The sequence below is a fragment of the Lepus europaeus genome, chromosome 17, assembly GCF_033115175.1.
Source record: "Lepus europaeus isolate LE1 chromosome 17, mLepTim1.pri, whole genome shotgun sequence".
Classification (NCBI taxonomy): domain Eukaryota; kingdom Metazoa; phylum Chordata; class Mammalia; order Lagomorpha; family Leporidae; genus Lepus; species Lepus europaeus.
This window is the reverse complement of record NC_084843.1, coordinates 30,653,318-30,673,427: the sequence shown is the minus strand read 5'-3', so window position 1 is coordinate 30,673,427 and position 20,110 is coordinate 30,653,318. Positions and strand designations below refer to the sequence as shown.

Genomic DNA, 20,110 nt, shown 5'->3' with positions numbered 1-20,110 from the left:
AAATATGGATTGCATCTTGGCTTCTGCCAGGGTTGCAATCATTGTTCCCAACTGATAGGAGCTCCCTGACTGCTTGCCTGTCTCTGCCTCTCAAACAAATAAATAAATAAATTTTTTTTAAATATAGAAAATCCCAAATTGCAAGCTTCCAAACAAAAACAGTCAATTTCTTAATGTTTTCATACTGAGAGTTCTGGTTATTCAAACTCTAAGTTCAACATCTACTGCTCATCAACAATGAATTGATTCTTCTGGCAATCCATATTTCCATAAAGTCAGAAATGATAAATTCTATGTTAGGTCTTTTTTTTTTTCTCTGACCATGACTCTTGCTTTGCTTTACATATTAAGAAATCTGGCCGGCGCCTCGGCTCACTATGCTAATCCTCTGCCTGTGGCACCAGCACCCCAGGTTCTAGTCCTGGTCAGGGCGTCGGATTCTGTCCCAGTTGCTCCTCTTCCAGTCCAGCTCTCTGCTGTGGCCCGGGAAGGCAGTGGAGGATGGTCTAGATCCTTGGGCCCTGCACCCGCATGGGAGACCAGGAGGAAGCACCTGGCTCCTGGCTTTGGATCAGCGCAGCGCGCTGGCTGCAACGTGCTGGCCGTAGTGGCCATTTTGGGGGGTGAACCAACGGAAAAAGGAAGACCTTTCTCTCTGTCTCTCTCTCTCTCTCACTATCCACTCTGCCTGTCAAAAAAAAAAAAAAAAAAAAAAGAAATCTTCACCTCAGAGTTCGAGAAACATGGCATTTGGCTTTAATTTCCACTGAGACCTCCTAATTAGCATTTCTTGTGTTTCTTTCATGACTATACCAAGTCCTGATGAAAAATATGGTTGGAGAGATAAATGGCACATCTCAGGTGCTACTTGTTGTCTACAAATGCGTGCTGATCCTGGAGCCAAAAGAAACACAAATCCCTGCCTGCTTTGTATTTCTTGTTTTGAGTAGTTGCAAATGTATAATATTCATCCTGAGACATGGACAATGCTCTAAAGAGACAATAAACAAAATGTATTTAGTAAAATTTTCTCTTCCTATTATAGGAAAGAATGCTATGCTTACTTCATCCCACTGTGTCAGGGAGTGTGCCTGAATAGAGAAGAAAATCTTTCTTAGATCCCTCTCTGCCAATTATGACAATTGAAGCCATATACTCTTAGCCAACAACATTCTTACACTGATCTCACTGTCTCTCCATACAAATTCTGTGAGTTCTTCAAGCTTCAGCTTTATACACTACCCAGATAGCCTTTAGTGAAAATGTTGAACAGGATCTCAGTAAAAGGACACTGTTCTGCTATCAGTGCAGTTATAGTTAAGACAGTAGTCCTTGATGTGAGGCTGACTCAATTTTAGTTCTAAGAACTGCCACTTTCTGTGTAATCTTTGATTTTTGTACGACTTCGTCTAAATTACAGAAAAATAGAGATAAAAATATTCCCTGCCTCATTTGGTTGTTGTGAGAATCAAATATAATAAGGCATATAAAGTTTGAGAACAGTTCCTGGAACATTGTTGTTGTTGTTACTATTATTATTATTAATTATTATTATTATTATTATAGTTATTCATAGTAAATGCCTAATATAATTGCTTAAATAAGCACCTCGTATTTTGAATAAGTGACACTCTGATTGAAGAGAAAAATTAAAAAACATGTTATTAAGCTAAAGATGTAAGTTACTATAAGTGCTACTGAAAAAAACAAAGAGCTAAGAAAAATAATTAAATGGAGGATCTTTTTTGGATAGGATTTTCAGGGAGTCCTCTCTGAAGACATGACATATAGGATGAGCCTTAAACTATGAGAAAAAGCCAGCCACACGAGTGGGGGGAAAGCATTTTAGGGCAGAAGGAACAGCATATACACAAAGACCCTGAGGCAGACATGTACACGAGTCTTCAGAGAACTAAAAAGCCTCCAGTGTGCTAGTGCAGAATGAATAAGGGCAGGGTTCACCAGATGAGATCAGAAGGCACAAAAGCCAAACACAATGGGCCAGATAGAGAAGTTGGCTTTTGATCTCAGTAAAAAGGGAAGGTATGGTGGGATTTTAAGCAAAAGAATGTGAATAGCCTCAAATGTACTCAATCCATGACTCAGAAAAACAAGTTGAAGAAGGAAGACCAAAAGAGTCTAAGCACTAGAGGGCAGGGTTAGAGTTACGGGCAAAGGTGGTCGCAGTTCTGGGTTGAGGAGGGTCCGGATCGTGGAGAACACACAGGTCTGCACAGGGAGAACTATGTTACACGGGAAAGGATTTGGAAGGTGCTGAGGGACACATTCTTGCAGGAAAGAAGGACAGGATTCCAGAATAAATGTGGAGAGACAATTGATGTGAACACATGCCATAGGAGACTTAAAGAATACTGAACGTTATGTATCAGCTAATTATCTTTATAAGTCAAGTTGCACTGGAATTACAGGTCTTTGCCATTGTAAGTTTCTTCTCAGACTGTCGGAGTTAATCCCCTCTCTTGAGGCTGCTTTATGCTGTTATATTTTTTTAACCTGCTTCATATAAGTGGCTCACTTAGCGCTTGGTAAGATTATTGCTATTAATATAATGAAGTATTTCTAGTTTCCTTTTCATTTGCTATATGGAACAATTAAAAACTATTTTCTCTCTTAGACAAGGAAATTCATCCCCAGAGGAAAAGCCTATAGGGAAAATGGCAGCATGCTTAGATCCATAGTACCTTTCACTTGCAACAGATTAATTGAAAAGTGCACATAATAATTGAGTTCTCTAAAATGTGTTAGTTTTTTGTTTTATTTTTTTAAAACAACAAAATAAAGCAAATTACAATGTTGTAATAACAGCTTTGGGTTTAATTTTAAATGTTTTTCTCAAAGATGATAGCTTATGAACTTGGTGAAAATTATGAACTTGGTGAAAACTAATCATGTTTAATTTCATAGCAGCTGACAATAAGTAAAAGTAAAAATAGTGAATACCTACTGTTGCCAGGTAACTGCATCCACTGTGCTTCCTGCCACCTTCATGAATCTGTGAGGAACAGAAAGGAAAAAATATTGCAACTTAAAGTAAGCTATCTCCCCAAGGTTAAAATAAAATAAGCCCAAAACCCCCAAAACACCATAGTTTGGGCTGACCCCTGAGCAGCTGTGATTTCTGAGAGGATATACTACCTACTCATGGCCTATCCAGAGTTGTTAAAGGTCAAACTAAAGAAGGAAAAATAAGCATGTTTTCAGCTCCTCACCATCTGGAAATCAACACCCCCAGTACAGCCTTCATGTAAGTCTACCTTCCAAAGCCCATGTATGATGGCTCCCTCATCAATTTTCTGACGTTTAAACTTCTCTGTTCCATTTCCTATTCTCTAAGCTGTCTAATCTCTGCTAGGAAACAAACAATAACATTTCCCAAGGATAACAGGATAGTAGATACCTCTGAAAAACCGCAGGCCTGTCTTAGACAGAATGTGGGAAACCCAATTTATTTAGACAGGAAAAAGTGCTATCAAATATATCCCAATGAAAGGCTGTTATACCTGCATGAGTATAGAGATCTGAGCACCACAAAGAGAAACCCAGCTACTTCAGGAGCAGCTCACTAGAGAACGGAGTCTCATGTGACAACCGTGCTCAACACAAGAGAAACCAGGCTTGGTTCCATGAAGTTAAGCACAGAGTGAAGCTTTACTAGTAATTCTTAACTCTCTTGTGTTCCTGGAGGTGCCAGGAGAAACAAACAGCCAGGAGGAAGCATCTAGGATTCACAGATGGCTCAGGGTATCATAAACCCCATGTCTGTTAATAATTCCATTATTCACCCACCTCCTTTTCCCTATCCACACATGCTGTCATGCAGGAATTCAAAGGAAACACCTCAGTTCTTTAAGATAGTCCTTTCATCCTGGAGACTAGAGAGGAACTTTTCTCTACAAGGAAACTATCTGTAATTGTACTTTTTCTTTTCTTTTTTCTTTTTTTTTTTTTTTGACAGGCAGAGTGGACAGTGAGAGAGAGAGACAGAGACAAAAGTCTTCCTTTGCCGTTGGTTCACCCTCCAATGGCCGCCGCGGTTGGCGCACCGCGCTGATCTGATGGCAGGAGCCAGGTGCTTATCCTGGTCTCCCATGGGGTGTAATTGTACTTTATAACTGAATAACTATTTTACCAGGGAAAGAGAATGTGCTTTTCTGAAAGGCCCTTTGCGTGGGCCATAGAGCTGTGGTGTTCCACTGAGAGGCTCTGCTTTGGTGTGCTATCAGAAGAGGACTGATTCTCTCTGTAGAGTGGATGAGAGGAAGCATAGAGCTGGACTGTGATGAAGTTTATAAGAGAAGGAGGGGAAGGAGAAGAAGGAGCTGGGAAAGGGAGGGAAGGGGGAGAGAAAAGACAAGCAGGAGGAGGAGGCCTACAGTGGACCTAAGCTCCTGTCTGGTTTGGCCTTTTTTTCTCCAGTACCAATCAGCAGTATAGAAGCAAGAATGTAAAAAAGGGACCTATTGAGCAGAATAGGTATATTTTTTAAAAAGTATATCTTAGAATTTTTTGCTTGAAAAAAGAATTTAGTACATGAAAACCTCAAACTTTTAGTGGTGCTATGTGATTTTTCTTGCCTATCAGGAAAAAAAATAATAAAATCCTTACCTAACATTTTATTTTGTGTAAGTAACTAAAATAATAAAATATAGTTTAGCTTAGCTTTATCATTATATTTTTAAAAGTAGTACAAAAACATTTAATACTTTTAAAAAATATGATGTTATCTTTTCAACTTGAGTAATAAATTGCGCAGTAGAAAAGTCGCTTTGGCTAACTTTGAGGAAACACCATATTAAACATGGATTCACGTGAAAATTGCTATAAACTACATTCTTCCTTCTTCCTTCTTAGCAAATTATGAGACCAGCTTCAAGCATATGGAAGCATTTCTACACTTATTCCTAAGAGGAACGACTGAATTTGTAAATAATGTCAAACAAAACATCCATTTCCAAAAACTACCAAGATGACCAAATATACTCTTGTTTTTAAAGAAGTTTAAAAACTTCTGTTTTCCAATGTCTTTGAGTAACAGTTTCTAAAAACTAGAAAAAGAAAAGCCAATCACATATATTATAGTCAATGAGTTTAGAGTATTCTCCCCCCCCATAATTCCTCCCTGAAAATAGGGCTTTCTTCTTTGTATTTATATCATTTCTATATTGTTTTTTATTTCTTTAAGATTATTTATTTATTTATGTGACAGGTAGAGAACAGACAGTGAGAGAGAGATAGACAGAGAGAGAGAGAGAGAGAGAGAGAAAGGCCTTCCATCTGATGGCTCACCCCCCCAAATCGCCGCCACGGACTGAGCTACGCCGATCCAAAGCCAGGAGCTAGGTGCCTCTTCCTGGACTCCACGCGGGTGCAGGGGCCCAAGGACTTGGGCCATCCTCCACTGTACTCCCGGGCCACAGCAGAGAGCTAGACTGGAAGAGGAGCAACCGGGACTAGAACCCGGTGCCCATATGGGATGCTGGCACCGCAGGTGGAGGATTAACCTAGTGAGCCACGGCGCCGGCCCCTCTATATTGTTTTGATATCTACTTTGGCACTGCAGAAGACAAGAAGTCCAAAAAGGTCATAATTTTCTTTGTTCAAATCTAACATTGGTGAGTTCTTCTGCTCTCTAGTTCTGCTATTAGCTTAAAAATAGGCCCACAGCGTCATGGCTCACTAGGTTAATCCTCCACCTGCGGCACCAGCATCCCATATGGACCCCGGTTGTAGTCCCAATTGCTCCTCACCAGTCCAGCTCTCTGCTGTGGCCTCTTGGGAAAGCAGTGGAGGATGGCACAGTGCTTGGGCCCCTGCACCCACATGGGAGACTGGGAAGAAGCACCTGGCTCCTGGCTTCGGATCAGCACAGCTCCGGCCATTGCAGCCATCTGAGGAGTGAACAAGCGGATGGAAGACCTCTCTCTCTGTCTCTCCCTCTCACTGTCCGTAACTCTACCTGTCAAATAAATAATTAAAAATCTTTTTTAAAAAATCAGGCCCAAACCACATAAATGAATAATTTCAACACAGCTGCAAAATGCTCAATAACAATAATCTTAGAGATGGAATAACATGTACACAGAATAGTGCCATCAGCACCAGGACATGAACCAGCACTCAAATGGTTTGTTGGTGCTGCAGGCAGAGGCCCAGCCCACTACACCACAGTGAAATACCACTGGAAAAGTGAAATTCCATTTAGGATCTGTTACTCTCCAAGGATTTTTCAATCAGTCACTTCCTAAGTTCTATGCATATACGAGTTAAAGATGACCCAGAATGCCAATACTAACAAAAAGATATTTTGTTTTATCAGAGTTGGATATTTCCAGTCTTGAAATATGATGCCAGAAATTTGGATTATAATTTCAGAAGAAAAGGGGTATATACTCTCCTGCTTACTTCTACTCGTGCTTACTTCTTACTTCTACTTGTGCAAAGACGAATAAGAGAGGAAAGGGGACGAGGACTTGTTCCACAGGAACTCGGCCCATGCCAGGCAGACATTTCAGTGTTTGAGAGTCTTCCTTCCAAGAGTCAACCTGCTGCAATAGCAGAAAGCAAATATCCCCTTTCATTGCGAGAGTTCCTCTCTTTCCCTGGGAGACTCCAAATCTGGGAGAATTTCTTTCCTTTTGTTATCCACCTGCACATACGACATGTCTGAAATATTGTTTAGCTTTCTCTCCCAGGGCATATCACAGCTCTCTCTTATAGTAAGGCCCATCTTTATTCATGTTTGGGGTTTGATTTCTATTTGGGGACCACAGAGTACAATCCTAAACACTAGACTCTGAATCTTGTTTCCAGAAAGAGGATAAATCCTTCACAGAGAACTCAGTGTATACATGAGTACATACTTCAGTAAGACTAAAGCAGCTTGATCTCTCTTGATTATGTAACCAACATAAGTGAGATGTGATAGCCATTCTACACAGAAACTTAGGAAAACCATATGACAAAATTATCCCCCTTGTGTTAACCCAGGCTGAATGTAGAATAGTAACAGATTTAGAGGCATCTTCTACTTGGTCCAAAGGCATTTATTTTTCCATGACTGACTATATGGAGCTATACTGGGTGCTGCATAGAACAAATGAAATGGTGACATCTCTAACCTGCTCTCTCCTCTCTCCCTTCCTTGCTTTAATCCTTCATTCCTATCTCTCTTGCATGTGTACCTTCTCATCACTATTTATTTCACACTGGTAGTAGACTGGTGAACAGAAGTCTATATGTTAACTTTAATGCTAGAACAATCTCTATTTAGGATTCCCTTTGGGAGCTTACATTTCCTTTGGTAGATTTATAGAGCCTTTAGCATACAAGACTTTAGATGGGTGAGATTCTTTGATCTTTCTTGTTGATGGAAGTTATACTCATTTAATTTAGGTAAGTAGTTTATATATTTTATAAGTTTGCTGTTATCATTTTCATTTTATTAATGATGAAAACTGCTCAAGGCTCAAAATCACCCAAGTAGTAAGAAGTAGATCTGGAGTCCAATCCAATTCTGATGCTAAAGCCCTGTTGTATAACCATGCAGACATAGCAAATGATACATGTGGCGCTGCTTGCTTCGTTTTCCTGAGCCCATGGTATTTGATCTTTTATTCCCTCAGTTATCTGAGAATTGGCCTCAGAATCCTTCCCAAGATAGGGTGATGGACACTATCACCTGAAAGTGGCCCCTGAGATGATTCACACCTGCTGATAGAGAGGAACTGGGAGAAGGAAGGCTATAGAACAAGATGGAGGCAGATGTAAGATGGTAACACATGTAAGAGAACCAAATCAGTTTGCTTGATTAGGATGAATTTCAAAAAGCACAGGGGTGATGAGAGAATATATTGAAATACATCTGGAAGGCTCTGGCTGGAACTGGAAGGTGCTGATTAGCAGAATATTATAATAGACATGTCTTGACAGTCTAAAATGCTGCCGAGGAAGTTGTAAATACTTGGATTCAAGCAAAAAGGACTATACCTAACCTGACATGATTTTCCCTGGCTACAGAGCCTGGTGGGAAAGAAGATAAATGCATCAGGATGCAACTATGAATTTCACACAGAAAAGAAAACTTTGCAAAACCTCAAGCCCTGGTAAGAAGCTGACTCTATAAGAGTGAACGCTGCAGAATGGAGGCAGGAAAGGATTATATTTTGCTTTGTATGACAGACTTTTGCTTCAGGAAAACACCACCAGAGAATAGAGACAGAATGAGCCGTAGAGTGAGACAGATAACAGATTTGAAATCTGAAACCACCTTTCATTAGCCATGTCACCTTGGGCAAGATGTTTAACCTCCCTGAACCTTTTCAGATGGAAAGAATAGCACCCAATTCCCACATATATTGTGAGGATTAAAAAGAACACAGACATGAAGGAACAAAGGTAGTTCCTGGTACACTGCTGACATTCAATAAATTTGCGTTTCTTCTTCCTGGTTCTGGCTTTTGAGCTTAGCAAGTCATTTACCAATTGCATGACTCCATTTTTTGATCTGTAAAATAAAATAGTAAAACTCAGGCTCTATCTGTGTTACAAAGTGGTGAATCTCCAACTCTGGGGTACAAAGACTCCTGTGGAGTCCTTGTTCAAAATTACAGTATGTGGGTCTCATCACCACATATTCTGGTTCAGAAAATCTGGGTTGAAGCCTGCAAATCATGTTTTTTTAAAAAATATTTATTTGTATTGATTTGATTTGAAAGGCAGAGGGAGAGGAAGAGGGAAAAGGAAAAAGAGAAGGAGAGGAAGAGGGAGGAGGAGAGAGAGAGGGAGAGAATTTCTCAACTATGGCTGGGTCAGGCTGAAGCCAGGAGCCAAGAACTTTTGGATTTCCTTCATAGGTGGCAAGGACCCAAGTACTTAAGCCATCACTGGCTGTGTCACAGGGTTTGCATTAGCAGGAGGATGGATCAGAAGTGGAGGTGGGACTCAGTCCCAGGTACTCTGATATTTGATGTGAGCATCCCAAGTGACAGCTTAACCTGAGCTCAGGCTACATGTTTAACGTCCTTTTAGGTGCTTCTAATGCATGAGGGCGTAGACCACACCTTTGAAAAAATCTGGCAGCATCTGTGAGGGTACAGCATTCTTGGAGGAGAAAGCAGAGTTGTGAAGGAAAGGAGAAAAGGAACAGAAAAGAATAAAGTCAGGAAATTTACCTTGCAAAACATCAAATCTGTTTCAGACTCCAGTCTCCTCCAATGTTCTTTTTAAAAAATATTTATTCATTTTATTTGAAAGGCAGAGTTAGAGGGGGAGGGAGGGATGGAGGGAGGGAAAGAGGAGGAGAGGGGGAGAGGGGGAGAGAGAGAGAGAGGGAGAGAAATCTTCCATCTGCTCCACAACTGCTGGAGCTAAGCCGACCTGAAGCCAAGAGCCAGGAGCTTCTTCTGGGTCTCCCACGTGGGTACAGGGGCCCAAGGACTTGGGTCATCTTCCACTGCTATCCCAGGCCATAGCAGAGATCTGGATCAGAAATGGAACAGCCGGAATACGAACTGGTGCCCATATGGGATGCCGGTGCTGCAGATGGTGGCTTTACTTGCTATGCCACAGTGCCACCCCCCACACCAATGTTCTTTTTTAATTCTCATTCCAGACTGACATCTCTGGTCTCAGAAACAGAGAAAAACATCCTCTGTCACTAGAATGATGGGAATATTCATAAGCTTGAGTTTGGGTCAGGAATTAAGCTACTTCTCCAGTCAGGAGAGTACATTCCAGGAAAAAATAAAAATAAAAGAAAGTCAGTGGGGCCAGCACCGTGGCTCACTTGGTTAATCCGGCGCCACATGGGAGACCAGGGAGAGGCACCTGGCTCCTGGCTTCGGATCAGTGCAGCGCTGGCCGGAGGGTCATTTGGGGGGTGAACCAGCGGAAGGAAGACCTTCCTCTCTCTCTCACTGTCTAACTCTATCTGTCAAGTAAATAAATAAATAAATAAATAAGAAAGCAAGTTTAGAAGTTACTGGCAGTTAACACAATTCTCCGGTAGAAAGTGGGCCCTGGGATTAGCCTGCTTCACTGTTAATGAGCACTGAATGAACAGCTTGGTTTCTTTCTAAAGGCAAAGAGATGGGAACTCTCTTTTTGGGAATCAGAGGAACATACGGTTTTCTCCACCTGTAGTTTGGTCAAGTAATATAACTTTTTCACAGTTGAAATAAAGCAGACCAGTTATTAGGAATAACAATGTGATAATTACACTGTGCACCAAATTGTCCCCAGCTGTGGATTTTCCCACTCCAAACAAGAATGGGGCAGAAGCAGGTTTGTAGGCAGGAAATAAAGCTGTAATCAGCCTTAACATGGTGACATGTTATTGTAGCTAATCTTTCTAGTTTCCTTCCTCGTTCAATTTTCTGAACTGCTTAGAAGGCTGCATCAAGTCATATGCAAAAAAAAGTATTAAACTAAAACCTGCCCTTTATCTTTGAAACACATCCATCTTTCTTAACAATTGTGGCTATTTCTTTTTTTAAATTTTATTTAAGATATACACATTTCATGTATTTCATATATACACATCTATGAACACTGTGATACTGCCCACCCTACCCTCCCTCCTGCCCACACTCACACCCTCCCCTCCTCCTCCTTCTCTTATTCCTTCTCAATTTTTATAGTCATCTTTCAGTCTACTTTATACTCATAAGATTAACCCTACACAAAATAAAGAGTTCAATAAATATTAAGACAAAAAGATGTTCCTCAACAGTAGAGACAAGGGCTGTAAACAATCATCAGTCTCAGAATGTCAATTTTATTCCTATACATCACATTTTTGGTGCTCTGTTAGTTACCACAGATCAGGGAAACATATGGTATTTGTCTTTTTAGGACTGGCTTACTTCACTAAGAAAAATATGAAGTTTTAAGTTGAAGAAAATGTTTTAATATATTTGTCTTCTTACCAATGGAGTAATAAAATATAATTTTTAGTATGTCTTTGTGTGGAAGAACATACCCATGAAGTCAAGAATGCCTAGGGCCCACATAAGTCATAATGGAAGCTTGTGTTTAGTAATACAGTGAAATTTCTATATTTACTTACCCACATAGCCTTCATAGCTCTCCATGCTTTGAGTAAAACCCAAGATCTATAAATCAGCACATTTAGTAGAAGTACTGATAATTAGACCAACCGGAGAGAGAAATTCTGGATATAAAAAGCAATTTTTCTATTTCTGGTTTGCTGACCATTGAACATAAAACATATGGGCTACTCTAATGGCAAAGCCCATTATTTGCTTCTGAGTTCTATTCTGCTTATTTCCCCTTTGCTCAAATTTGAATACTTTCCATAGATTTCTGGGTCACCAAAGGAACAGAAATCTGTTCTAACATAAGTTTGAATTAGAATATTCCATTAGCAACTCTGTGGAATATCGGGATGACTTCTATTCTTCCATTTATTCATTCAACAAACTTGAGTAATTTGAGTACCTACTTTGTATTACATTTTCTGCCAGCACTGCATATACAATGGTAAAAGCAACAGATATGAGTCCTCCTCTTATAGTTTTTATAATCTATAAATAACAAGTAAACAATCACATAGTGACAAATTGTGATAAATGCTATGAAGAGATCTAACAGTGTGGGTTAATGGAGATTACTTAGCTAGGTTCCAGAAGGAATGACTCTAAGAATGAGAAGAAACTAGCCACATGGCAAGTGGAGGGAAGCTTGGTATGTACCAGGCAGTGAGGGAGTAAGAAAAAGGGAAAGCAGTAGAAGATAAAAGTGAAGAACCAGACACTGGCCAGCTCATTCACTATAGAACATTTTAAGACATGATAAAGATATTAAATTTTATTCTAAGAGTGATGAAAAGTCATTAAGGAGCTTTTAACAAGTGACCAACAATCTGAATTATGGTTTTAAAAGATTTTTTTCAGCAAGTGAATGGTGAATAGATTGGAGGGAGCCATGAACAGAAGCAAGTAGACCAGCAATGAGGCTATGGAAACACTAGCCAATTTCTTAAAAATAATCATTTATTTGAAAGAGCGATAGAGTTAGAGCTGGTCCATCTGCTGGTTCCTTCCCCAAATGGCTGCGGCAGGCTGCAGTCAGGGTCTGGAACTCTATTCAGGTCTCCCAAGTAGGTGGCAGGGACCCAAGCACTTGGGCCATCATCTATTTCTCCCCAAGTGCTTTAGAGGAAGCTGGAACAGTAGTGGAGCAGCTGGGCCTCAAACCAGAACTCCAAAATGGGTTGCCAGTGTCATGATGAGCAGTTCAGTCTTCTGTACGATAATGCCAACCCCTCCAAATTGTAACTTTTGACCATCTCTGCCAAACCAGAGTTTATAATATAATCAATACTGTCCAAACATGTTAGTGGAAATTAGTCCCTTCAACATGATCTCTGAGAATAACACTCTGTGGCCAAGTCAAGTCAAGATATTCTGCATACAGAATTTTCTTCTTGAAGTTTGAGAATGTAAACTAATACATTAAAGTATCTTGAAGTATTTCAGTAAATGTGTGGATACCAGTATTTCTCAAACTTATTCGACCATGGAGCCTTTTTTTCCCCCATCCACATAATGTTAATATTTTGCAGAACTAATTTTTCCCAGAGCACAGTTAAGGAAGTGCTGCCAGTCATTTGAACCAAGAGATAAGCTAATTTTAAGTGCTGGGTTTACCAGACCTCCTCTTCTCCACCTTCTTTCATTTATTATTTCAATGATTCAGACAATGGCTATTGAATTCTCATATATATTATGGGATATCAAACTTTTTCATGTTTTATTTCTACCTTCTGTTTCCTATTAAATAAACTTTTATTTTGGCATTGTCAAAATTAATAAGGTTTTAATTCTTTCTGAAATCATATATTTCTAACTTGTTTCTGATTGTGGATCTCCTATGAGATAGTTAATCCTGAATTGATTTACATTTCCTAATAACTAATTATGTTACATGTCTATTCATATACTTATTGTTCATTTGTAATATCTTCTTAGGAAAATTAGTTAGTCAAATTCATTCTGCCCATATTTTTAATTAAGCTATTTGTCTTCTTATTGCTGATTTGTAAGAATTCTTCATATATATTCTGGATACAAGTCCCTTATCAAATATATGATTTTTAGATATTTTCTCCCATCCTATGTGTTATCTCTTCATATTCCTGATGGCATCATTTCATGCATTAAAGTTCTTGTTTTGATAAAACCCAATTTATTAATGTTTTCTTTTATCACATATACTTTTTGTGTTTGCTATGGTATGAATGTGTCCCCTAAAAAAGTATGTGTCAGAAACTTAATTCCTAATACAAGTATTAGGAGGAATTTTAAGAGATGATTAGGCCATAAGGGCTCATCCCCTCATGAATAGATTAACTGCATAGTAACAAGTGGGCTCATTATTGCAGGTGTGGGTTCCCTGTAAAAGGATAAGTTCAGCCCTCTTGCTCTGTTTCTCATCCTCTTTGCTCTTCTACTATGAAATATCATGGCACCAAGGCCTTCACTAGATGCTCAGGACTCAGTCTTGGACTTCCTAGGCTCCAGAACTGTGAGGAAATAAATTTATGTTCTTTATAGATAACTAAATATCAGGTATTCTGCTACTTAAGCACAGAATAGACCAAGACAATGTTGTATACAAGAAATCATTGCCTAATCTTCATTAGGTTTAATTTCAGGAAGTATGTGTTTAGTTTCAACAATCACCCTTTTGTTTTGTTTGAACTTTTATTCATAGAAATGTTTTTACTCTATAATCCAATATCCTACTATGTATTCATATATACAAATTACTGCTTTTTATTTTTAAACATATATTTACTTTTTTGAAAGTTAGTTTCAGATAGAAGAAGAGACAGAAAGATAGACATCTTCTATCAGTTGGTCCACTCCATAGATGGCTGCAGCAGCCAGTAATGGGCCAGGTTGAAGCCAGGAGCCAGGAGCTTCATCCAGGTCCCCTGTGTGGATGGTAGGGGCCCAAACACTTGAGTCATCCTCCACTGCTAAGGTTCTGCCTTAGCAGGATGTTGAGCTCAGGAGCCAGACTTGAGAGTAGAATCCAAGTATTCTGATGTGGGAGGTGGGTCTCTATTAGGCCAAATATCTGCTTCTTTTTTTTTTTTTTAACTTTTATTTAGTAAATATAAATTTCCAAAGAACAGCTTATGGATTACAATGGCTTTCCCCCCCATAACTTCCCTCCCACTCGCACCCCTCCCATCTCCCGCTCCTTCTCCATTCCATTCACATCAAGATTCATTTTCAATTATCTTTATATACAGAAGATCGATTCAGTATATACTAAGTAAGGATTTCAACAGTTTGCACCCACACAGAAACACAAAGTGTAAAATACTGTTTCAGTACTAGTTATAGCTTTACTTCACATTGAACAACACATTAAGGACAGATCCCACATGAGGAGTCAGTACACAGTGACTCCTGTTGTTGACTTAACAAATTGACACTCTTGTTTATGGCATCAGTAATCTCCCTAGGCTCTAGTCATGAGTTGCCAAGGCTATGGAAGCCTTTAGGGTTTGCCGACTTCAATCTTATTCCGACAGGGTCATAGTCAAAGTGGAAGTTCTCTCCTCCCTTCAGAGAAAGGTACCTCCTTCTTTGATGGCCCCGTTCTTTCCACTGGGGTCTCACTCAGAGATCTTTCATTTAGGTTTTTTTTTGTTTGTTTGTTTCTTGTTTTTTTGCCAGAGTGTCTTGGCTTTCCATGCCTAAAATATTCTCATGGGCTCTTCAGCAAGATCCAAATGCCTTAAGGGCTGATTCTGAGGCCAGAGTGCAATTTAGGACATCTGCCATTCTATGAGTCTGCTGTGTCTCCCGCTTCCCATGTTGGGTCGATCTATCCCTTTAAGTAGGTTTTCTGGGACACACAGGCAGATTCTTCTCTGCTGCTGAATATGGTTAAAAATAAGTCTCTCTTTGAACTGGAATCTTTATTTTGTGGGCAGGTTTTACTTATTGATCAACACAAGAAAAAATAATTATAACAGAAAACAAACTTCTAAAACAATGTTTCAAGATAAAAAGAAGAGTTTCCAAGATGGCTGAATAGTGAAAAGACGTAATGTTTTAGATGACTGGAAAATAGCAAAAGAAAAGCTGAGGCAGTACATTCCCATGGGAGAAATGGGGAATTTTGCAGTGGAAATTCTACAGAGGAAAGAGTGTTGCCATGAACAGTGTGGAAGGTGTAAATGCACGGCAGCAAATGGAACACCAAGAAGACACCACAGCCGGGATCTAGAGGTCACTCCAACGCTGGAGAGCGAGATGAGAGCATATTATGCAGACCATGCCATTGGTGATATTACTGAAGGGAGAGCCTTGCAGTCCACACTATCTGTGAGTCTGACCTGGAACCCTAACAGGGGTGGGGAAGGAAGGGTATCTGTCTAATCCAGTTAAAGTAAATCATGTTTCTTTCCCCTCATCCCCCAACAAGGGCACCTGGAAACTGGCGGAGATCCTCTGACTAGTCCCAACTGGGACTAGAACCCAGAGTGCTGGCGCTGCAGGTGGAGGATCAGCCTAGTGAGCAGTGGCACCGTCCTGACCTCCTCCTATCCAATGTAAACAATTTGGTAAGTGCCATAGCAGAAAAACAAACAAAATGCCATGCAAGGACAGAGGAAACCATAAATCTTGCTTAAAGATGTTTGAGATTTAGGGAAAGAAGAAAAAATGAGAATGTAGCAGAATACTCATATTCCAAACTGACAGAAAATAAAAAGGTGTAAATGTAGAAAAATATTATAGGAGCTTCCAGAATTTGCATATACTTCAAGGTAGCCAGAGGGCAGGCGGTGTCAGGGGACGTAATGGCTTTTTAGACACAAATTTAGGCAGGTACAGACCCTAAAGGCCAGGAGTATACCCCAAAGAGTTTGGATTTTAGGCAATAGTGACTTGACCAGATTTTGCATTAAAAAAAAAACAACTCAGGAATCTATATGGAGAAATTATTAAAATCTGAAGCTAGTCATATAAAAATTATTTAGGAGTAATAATGGTAAGGTTTAAAATAAAAATGCAAACAAGATAGTATATGAGTGAAACTAAGAACTCAGAAATAATAGTACTGATTGAGTATGTGTACAAAGAGAGGACTGAATTTTTAAATGGCTTCTAGTTTGAGTCTCAAGCAAAATGCTTATTGTGTTGTTAACCAAACTTGGGATAAGAGGAAATAAGACAACATAGATTTGGAAAATGTTCAGCTCTTTTCATGGTTAACAGAATTCAAATTTAAATAATCATTCAGCACAGTCTTATAGTAATTAAAATAGAATGAATTAACAAAAACGACAAATTTCTTATTGTGGGGTATTGGGGCAAATGACATGCTAATATATTACTGCCCTGCAACCTGGTAAAATTATTCTGAAAAGAAATTTAGCAACAAATATAAGAGCCATAAGAATTACTATATGCTTTGACAAAGAAACACAACCTTTTGGAACATATCCCAAGGATATACTTCCAAATAAATAAAACATCTATTCATAAAAAAGATGCTTATAGCTGTGTTATATATTATAGGCAAAAACTGGAAACAGCCCTAATGCCCAATACTGAGGGAATGCTTAGGCAGGATTTTGGTACACTGATGCAATGGAATATTTTATTGCTATTAAGAATGACAAATATGAGAACTATGTAGAAAAAAGAAAGAAGCCATATGAAGCAATGAGTGAAAAATGCAGAATTCAAAATGATGTATATACAATGATCCAAGTGGTAAATTTATATCTATATAACAGAAGCCCAGGAAAAGACTGCAGAGCTGGTAATTTAGAGGGCTGAAATTTTCATTACTGTTCCTTAGAATTGCTGGGAATGTTTATGTATTTCTAGTTCTATTTCACTATATATTTAGTACATATACATCAACAAAGATAAATCTCCATGTATTTTCTGGTACATAAAAGAAAGAAAAAGTGCTCATCAGCATCTTTCCTTGCCCTGAGAGATTTTTTTTCTTAGTCTCTTGAGTTATATTTTAGTTTTGGAATGTAGCAGAAGTGGAGCTCACCATTTGCTACCATAACAACCCAGTCACAAGCTCATTTATTTCATCTCTTGCTTATTATTTTGTCCCAGTTTGTTGACTTATGCATAACAAACCATCATCTATATGTTCACACTCACACCATGTACACGAACGAGGGTGCCCTAACTATACTTTATATACTAGGTGCAGACTTCTAAGTAGGATTGTTTAATCTTTTTGCAGAGACGTATTTGTATCTTATCTAATTGTCCCTCAATTTAATGAAGGTCATCCCTCTGGATTCTATCTTTTCTAGCCTTAAGGACTCTGCACATTGACTATATATATATATATATATATATATTTATTTTTTTGGCAGGCAGAGTGGACAGTGAGAGAGAGAGAGACAGAGAGAAAGGTCTTCCTTTGCCGTTGGTTCACCCTCCAATGGCCGCTGCGGCCGGCGCACCGCGCTGTTCCGATGGCAGGAGCCAGGTGCTTATCCTGGTCTCCCATGGGGTGCAGAGCCCAAACACTTGGGCCATCCTCCACTGCACTCCCTGGCCACAGCAGAGAGCTGGCCTGGAAGAGGGGCAACCGGGACAGGATCGGTGCCCCAACCGGGACTAGAACCCGGTGTGCCGGCGCCGCAAGGCGGAGGATTAGCCTGTTGAGCCATTGACTATATTCTCCCTCTCTTGTATCATCTGCCTCTTCTCAGAAATATCTCTTCAACCTACAAACTTATTAAACTATCTCTCATGTTAACTGGGGAAAATGCCCTCACCTTCCTTGACCACACATTTACCTGCTTTCTTTCATATTAAAACTTGCTCTAAATTGTTATCTACATTACTGTATCTAATTTCTTACTCCACATTCCTTCTTCAAACTATTGTAATCTGTTTTCAGTTCTCAACATTCCTTTGAATTGTTTCTCAAAGTCACCAACACTCTACATTTTACCAAACCCAAAGGCACTTACCTGCCCTCGTGTTACTTGGCTTACTGATCTCCTAATAGCACTCCCTTCTTATCCAGAGCTCTCTCTCTTTGGTGCATCTCTTAATCTCCTTTTCCTCTCACCTCTGAGGCCATTCCTCTTTCTTACATCTCTAAACATTCAAATTTTCTCAGGGTTCTTTTCTAGGCCTCTTTCACTGCCCTTTTTATACTTTCTCTATCTTGTCTCTTCCATTCCCATGACTTTAAAACCTATCAACATGCAAATGACCCCCAAAATTAATGTCTCTAGCAGAGAACTTGATCCCTTGACTCCTAATAAATATAACTCCTAATAAATATAACACAAAGATCTAAAGTCATGATTTTTCCTTCAGAACCGGTAACTCCCTAGTCTTCTCATCTCTGTAAATGACATCTACCCAATTAATTACACATGGATGTCACATCATTATACTGTTGGATAATATATCATCAAGTTCCCTGGATTTTACCTCCAACAATATATTCCACTGCTACTACCTTAGTTTGGGACTATCATTATAGCAACAACCTTCTCTTCTCACTGACTTCCTTGCTTTCCTTCCAATCAATTTCCCAGAATTGATACACCATACTTTTATGAAAAAAAGATTTCCTTCCCTAGTTAAAAAACATCCAATATCTTCCAGAAAGCACTTAGAGAAGAAATTGTAAGCCCTTTATTATATCTCCAATCTGATATATAACATGACTCCTAATTAATTATTTACTATACTGTTCTCTAGCCAATTTAATCTCCGTTTTCATCTTATGAGCCTTTGTATACACTTTTCTCTCTGCCAAGAATATTGACACAACTCACTTCTCATTTTGTCTACTTAACTCCTAGATTAAACTTTAGATTAAGTCTTAAACACCTTTCTTTCACAAATGTGTCACGACTTTAGAGAACCCTTCCATGACTTCCCTAAGTCAATCAAAGCCCAGCCCTTATAGTCATTCATAGCATAATGTATCTCTTCCTGATATTGTTTTGGTTTTAAATTTAGTTGATTAATGTCCATGTCTCCCCTATCATAACGAATAATCCATGAGAGCTAAGGAAATATCTTTCTATTTGTTGTTGTTGTTTATTATATTCCCAGTTCCTAACACAGTATCTGGTGTACTGTAGTTACTCATGAGACATGTTTACAGATGAATGAATTAATTAATGCCATGCTACCAAGAGGACATTATGGGTCTTAAGAGAATATAAAAATTGAATGATTAAAGAAAAAATGATAATCCAAAAGAAATTTATGTGGACTTAAACGATGGAGTTGTTAGCTTTGCTTGATGATATATCTACAAAATGTGAGTAAAGTTCTATACATGTATCCTGATAATCTAGTGTTATTCAATTCTTTTAAATAAAAAAAAATTTACAGGGCTCAGGATGTAAGTGATTTGCAATGTAGCACTATGAGGATATGATAAGGCTCATTAGGATGTAACACTGGAAAAATGTTCTGGATATATTCTTTTTATTAAATGAAAATGGTTTTATTATATCTCAGTATGACCCTTTACAACCTATACTTTGTGTTGGCAAATATTTATATGTGGAACATGTTAATACATCAGAGTGAGACTGTGCTTTTGTTAAAGGTAAATACATATCTATAGCCACTGTGCCTCAGATGTATGCTACAATTACATTCTTATCAACGGGTTTTGTAACTGTTGGGATGATGTCTGTCTTTTGACCAGTCTTTGGTCTTCTTTAGGTGGGTACTGTGTCTGCAGAATCTAGCAAAATGCCAACTACATGGAACTGGTTAATAAATAGCCACTGAATGAAAAAGAAAAGTTCTATATATGTGGTCCTTATCCCATAAGAGACAAAATGAAAGCAATGTCTTCATCCACTATCCTCCTCCCCACATATACACACAATAAGTTCAATGTTCAATTAAAGTATGAAAAGTGAAGCCCACATTTGCATTTTTGAATAGGGACCAAGATCCACAGCAAAAGGGAAATTAGTCTGAGAGAAAAAAGGATAAAAGAGAAGGGCAGGGGAAAAACAGGAATTGCAGTAAGAGTGCAACAACATTTTATAGATAGAAAAACATCTAAAATTAAATTT

At 38.9% G+C, this 20,110-nt stretch overlaps 1 protein-coding gene across 3 annotated transcripts in view; it reads right to left on the bottom strand.

Annotated features, from left to right (window-relative positions):
• Positions 1-20,110, bottom strand: part of HPSE2 (heparanase 2 (inactive)) — a 680,289-nt gene that overhangs the window by 216,830 nt on the left and 443,349 nt on the right. For all 3 annotated transcript variants that reach the window (XM_062214714.1, XM_062214715.1, XM_062214716.1), the window contains one exon: positions 2,966-3,013. In XM_062214714.1, the coding sequence (XP_062070698.1) occupies positions 2,966-3,013 (48 nt within the window). The remainder of the gene's footprint in view (positions 1-2,965; positions 3,014-20,110) is intronic.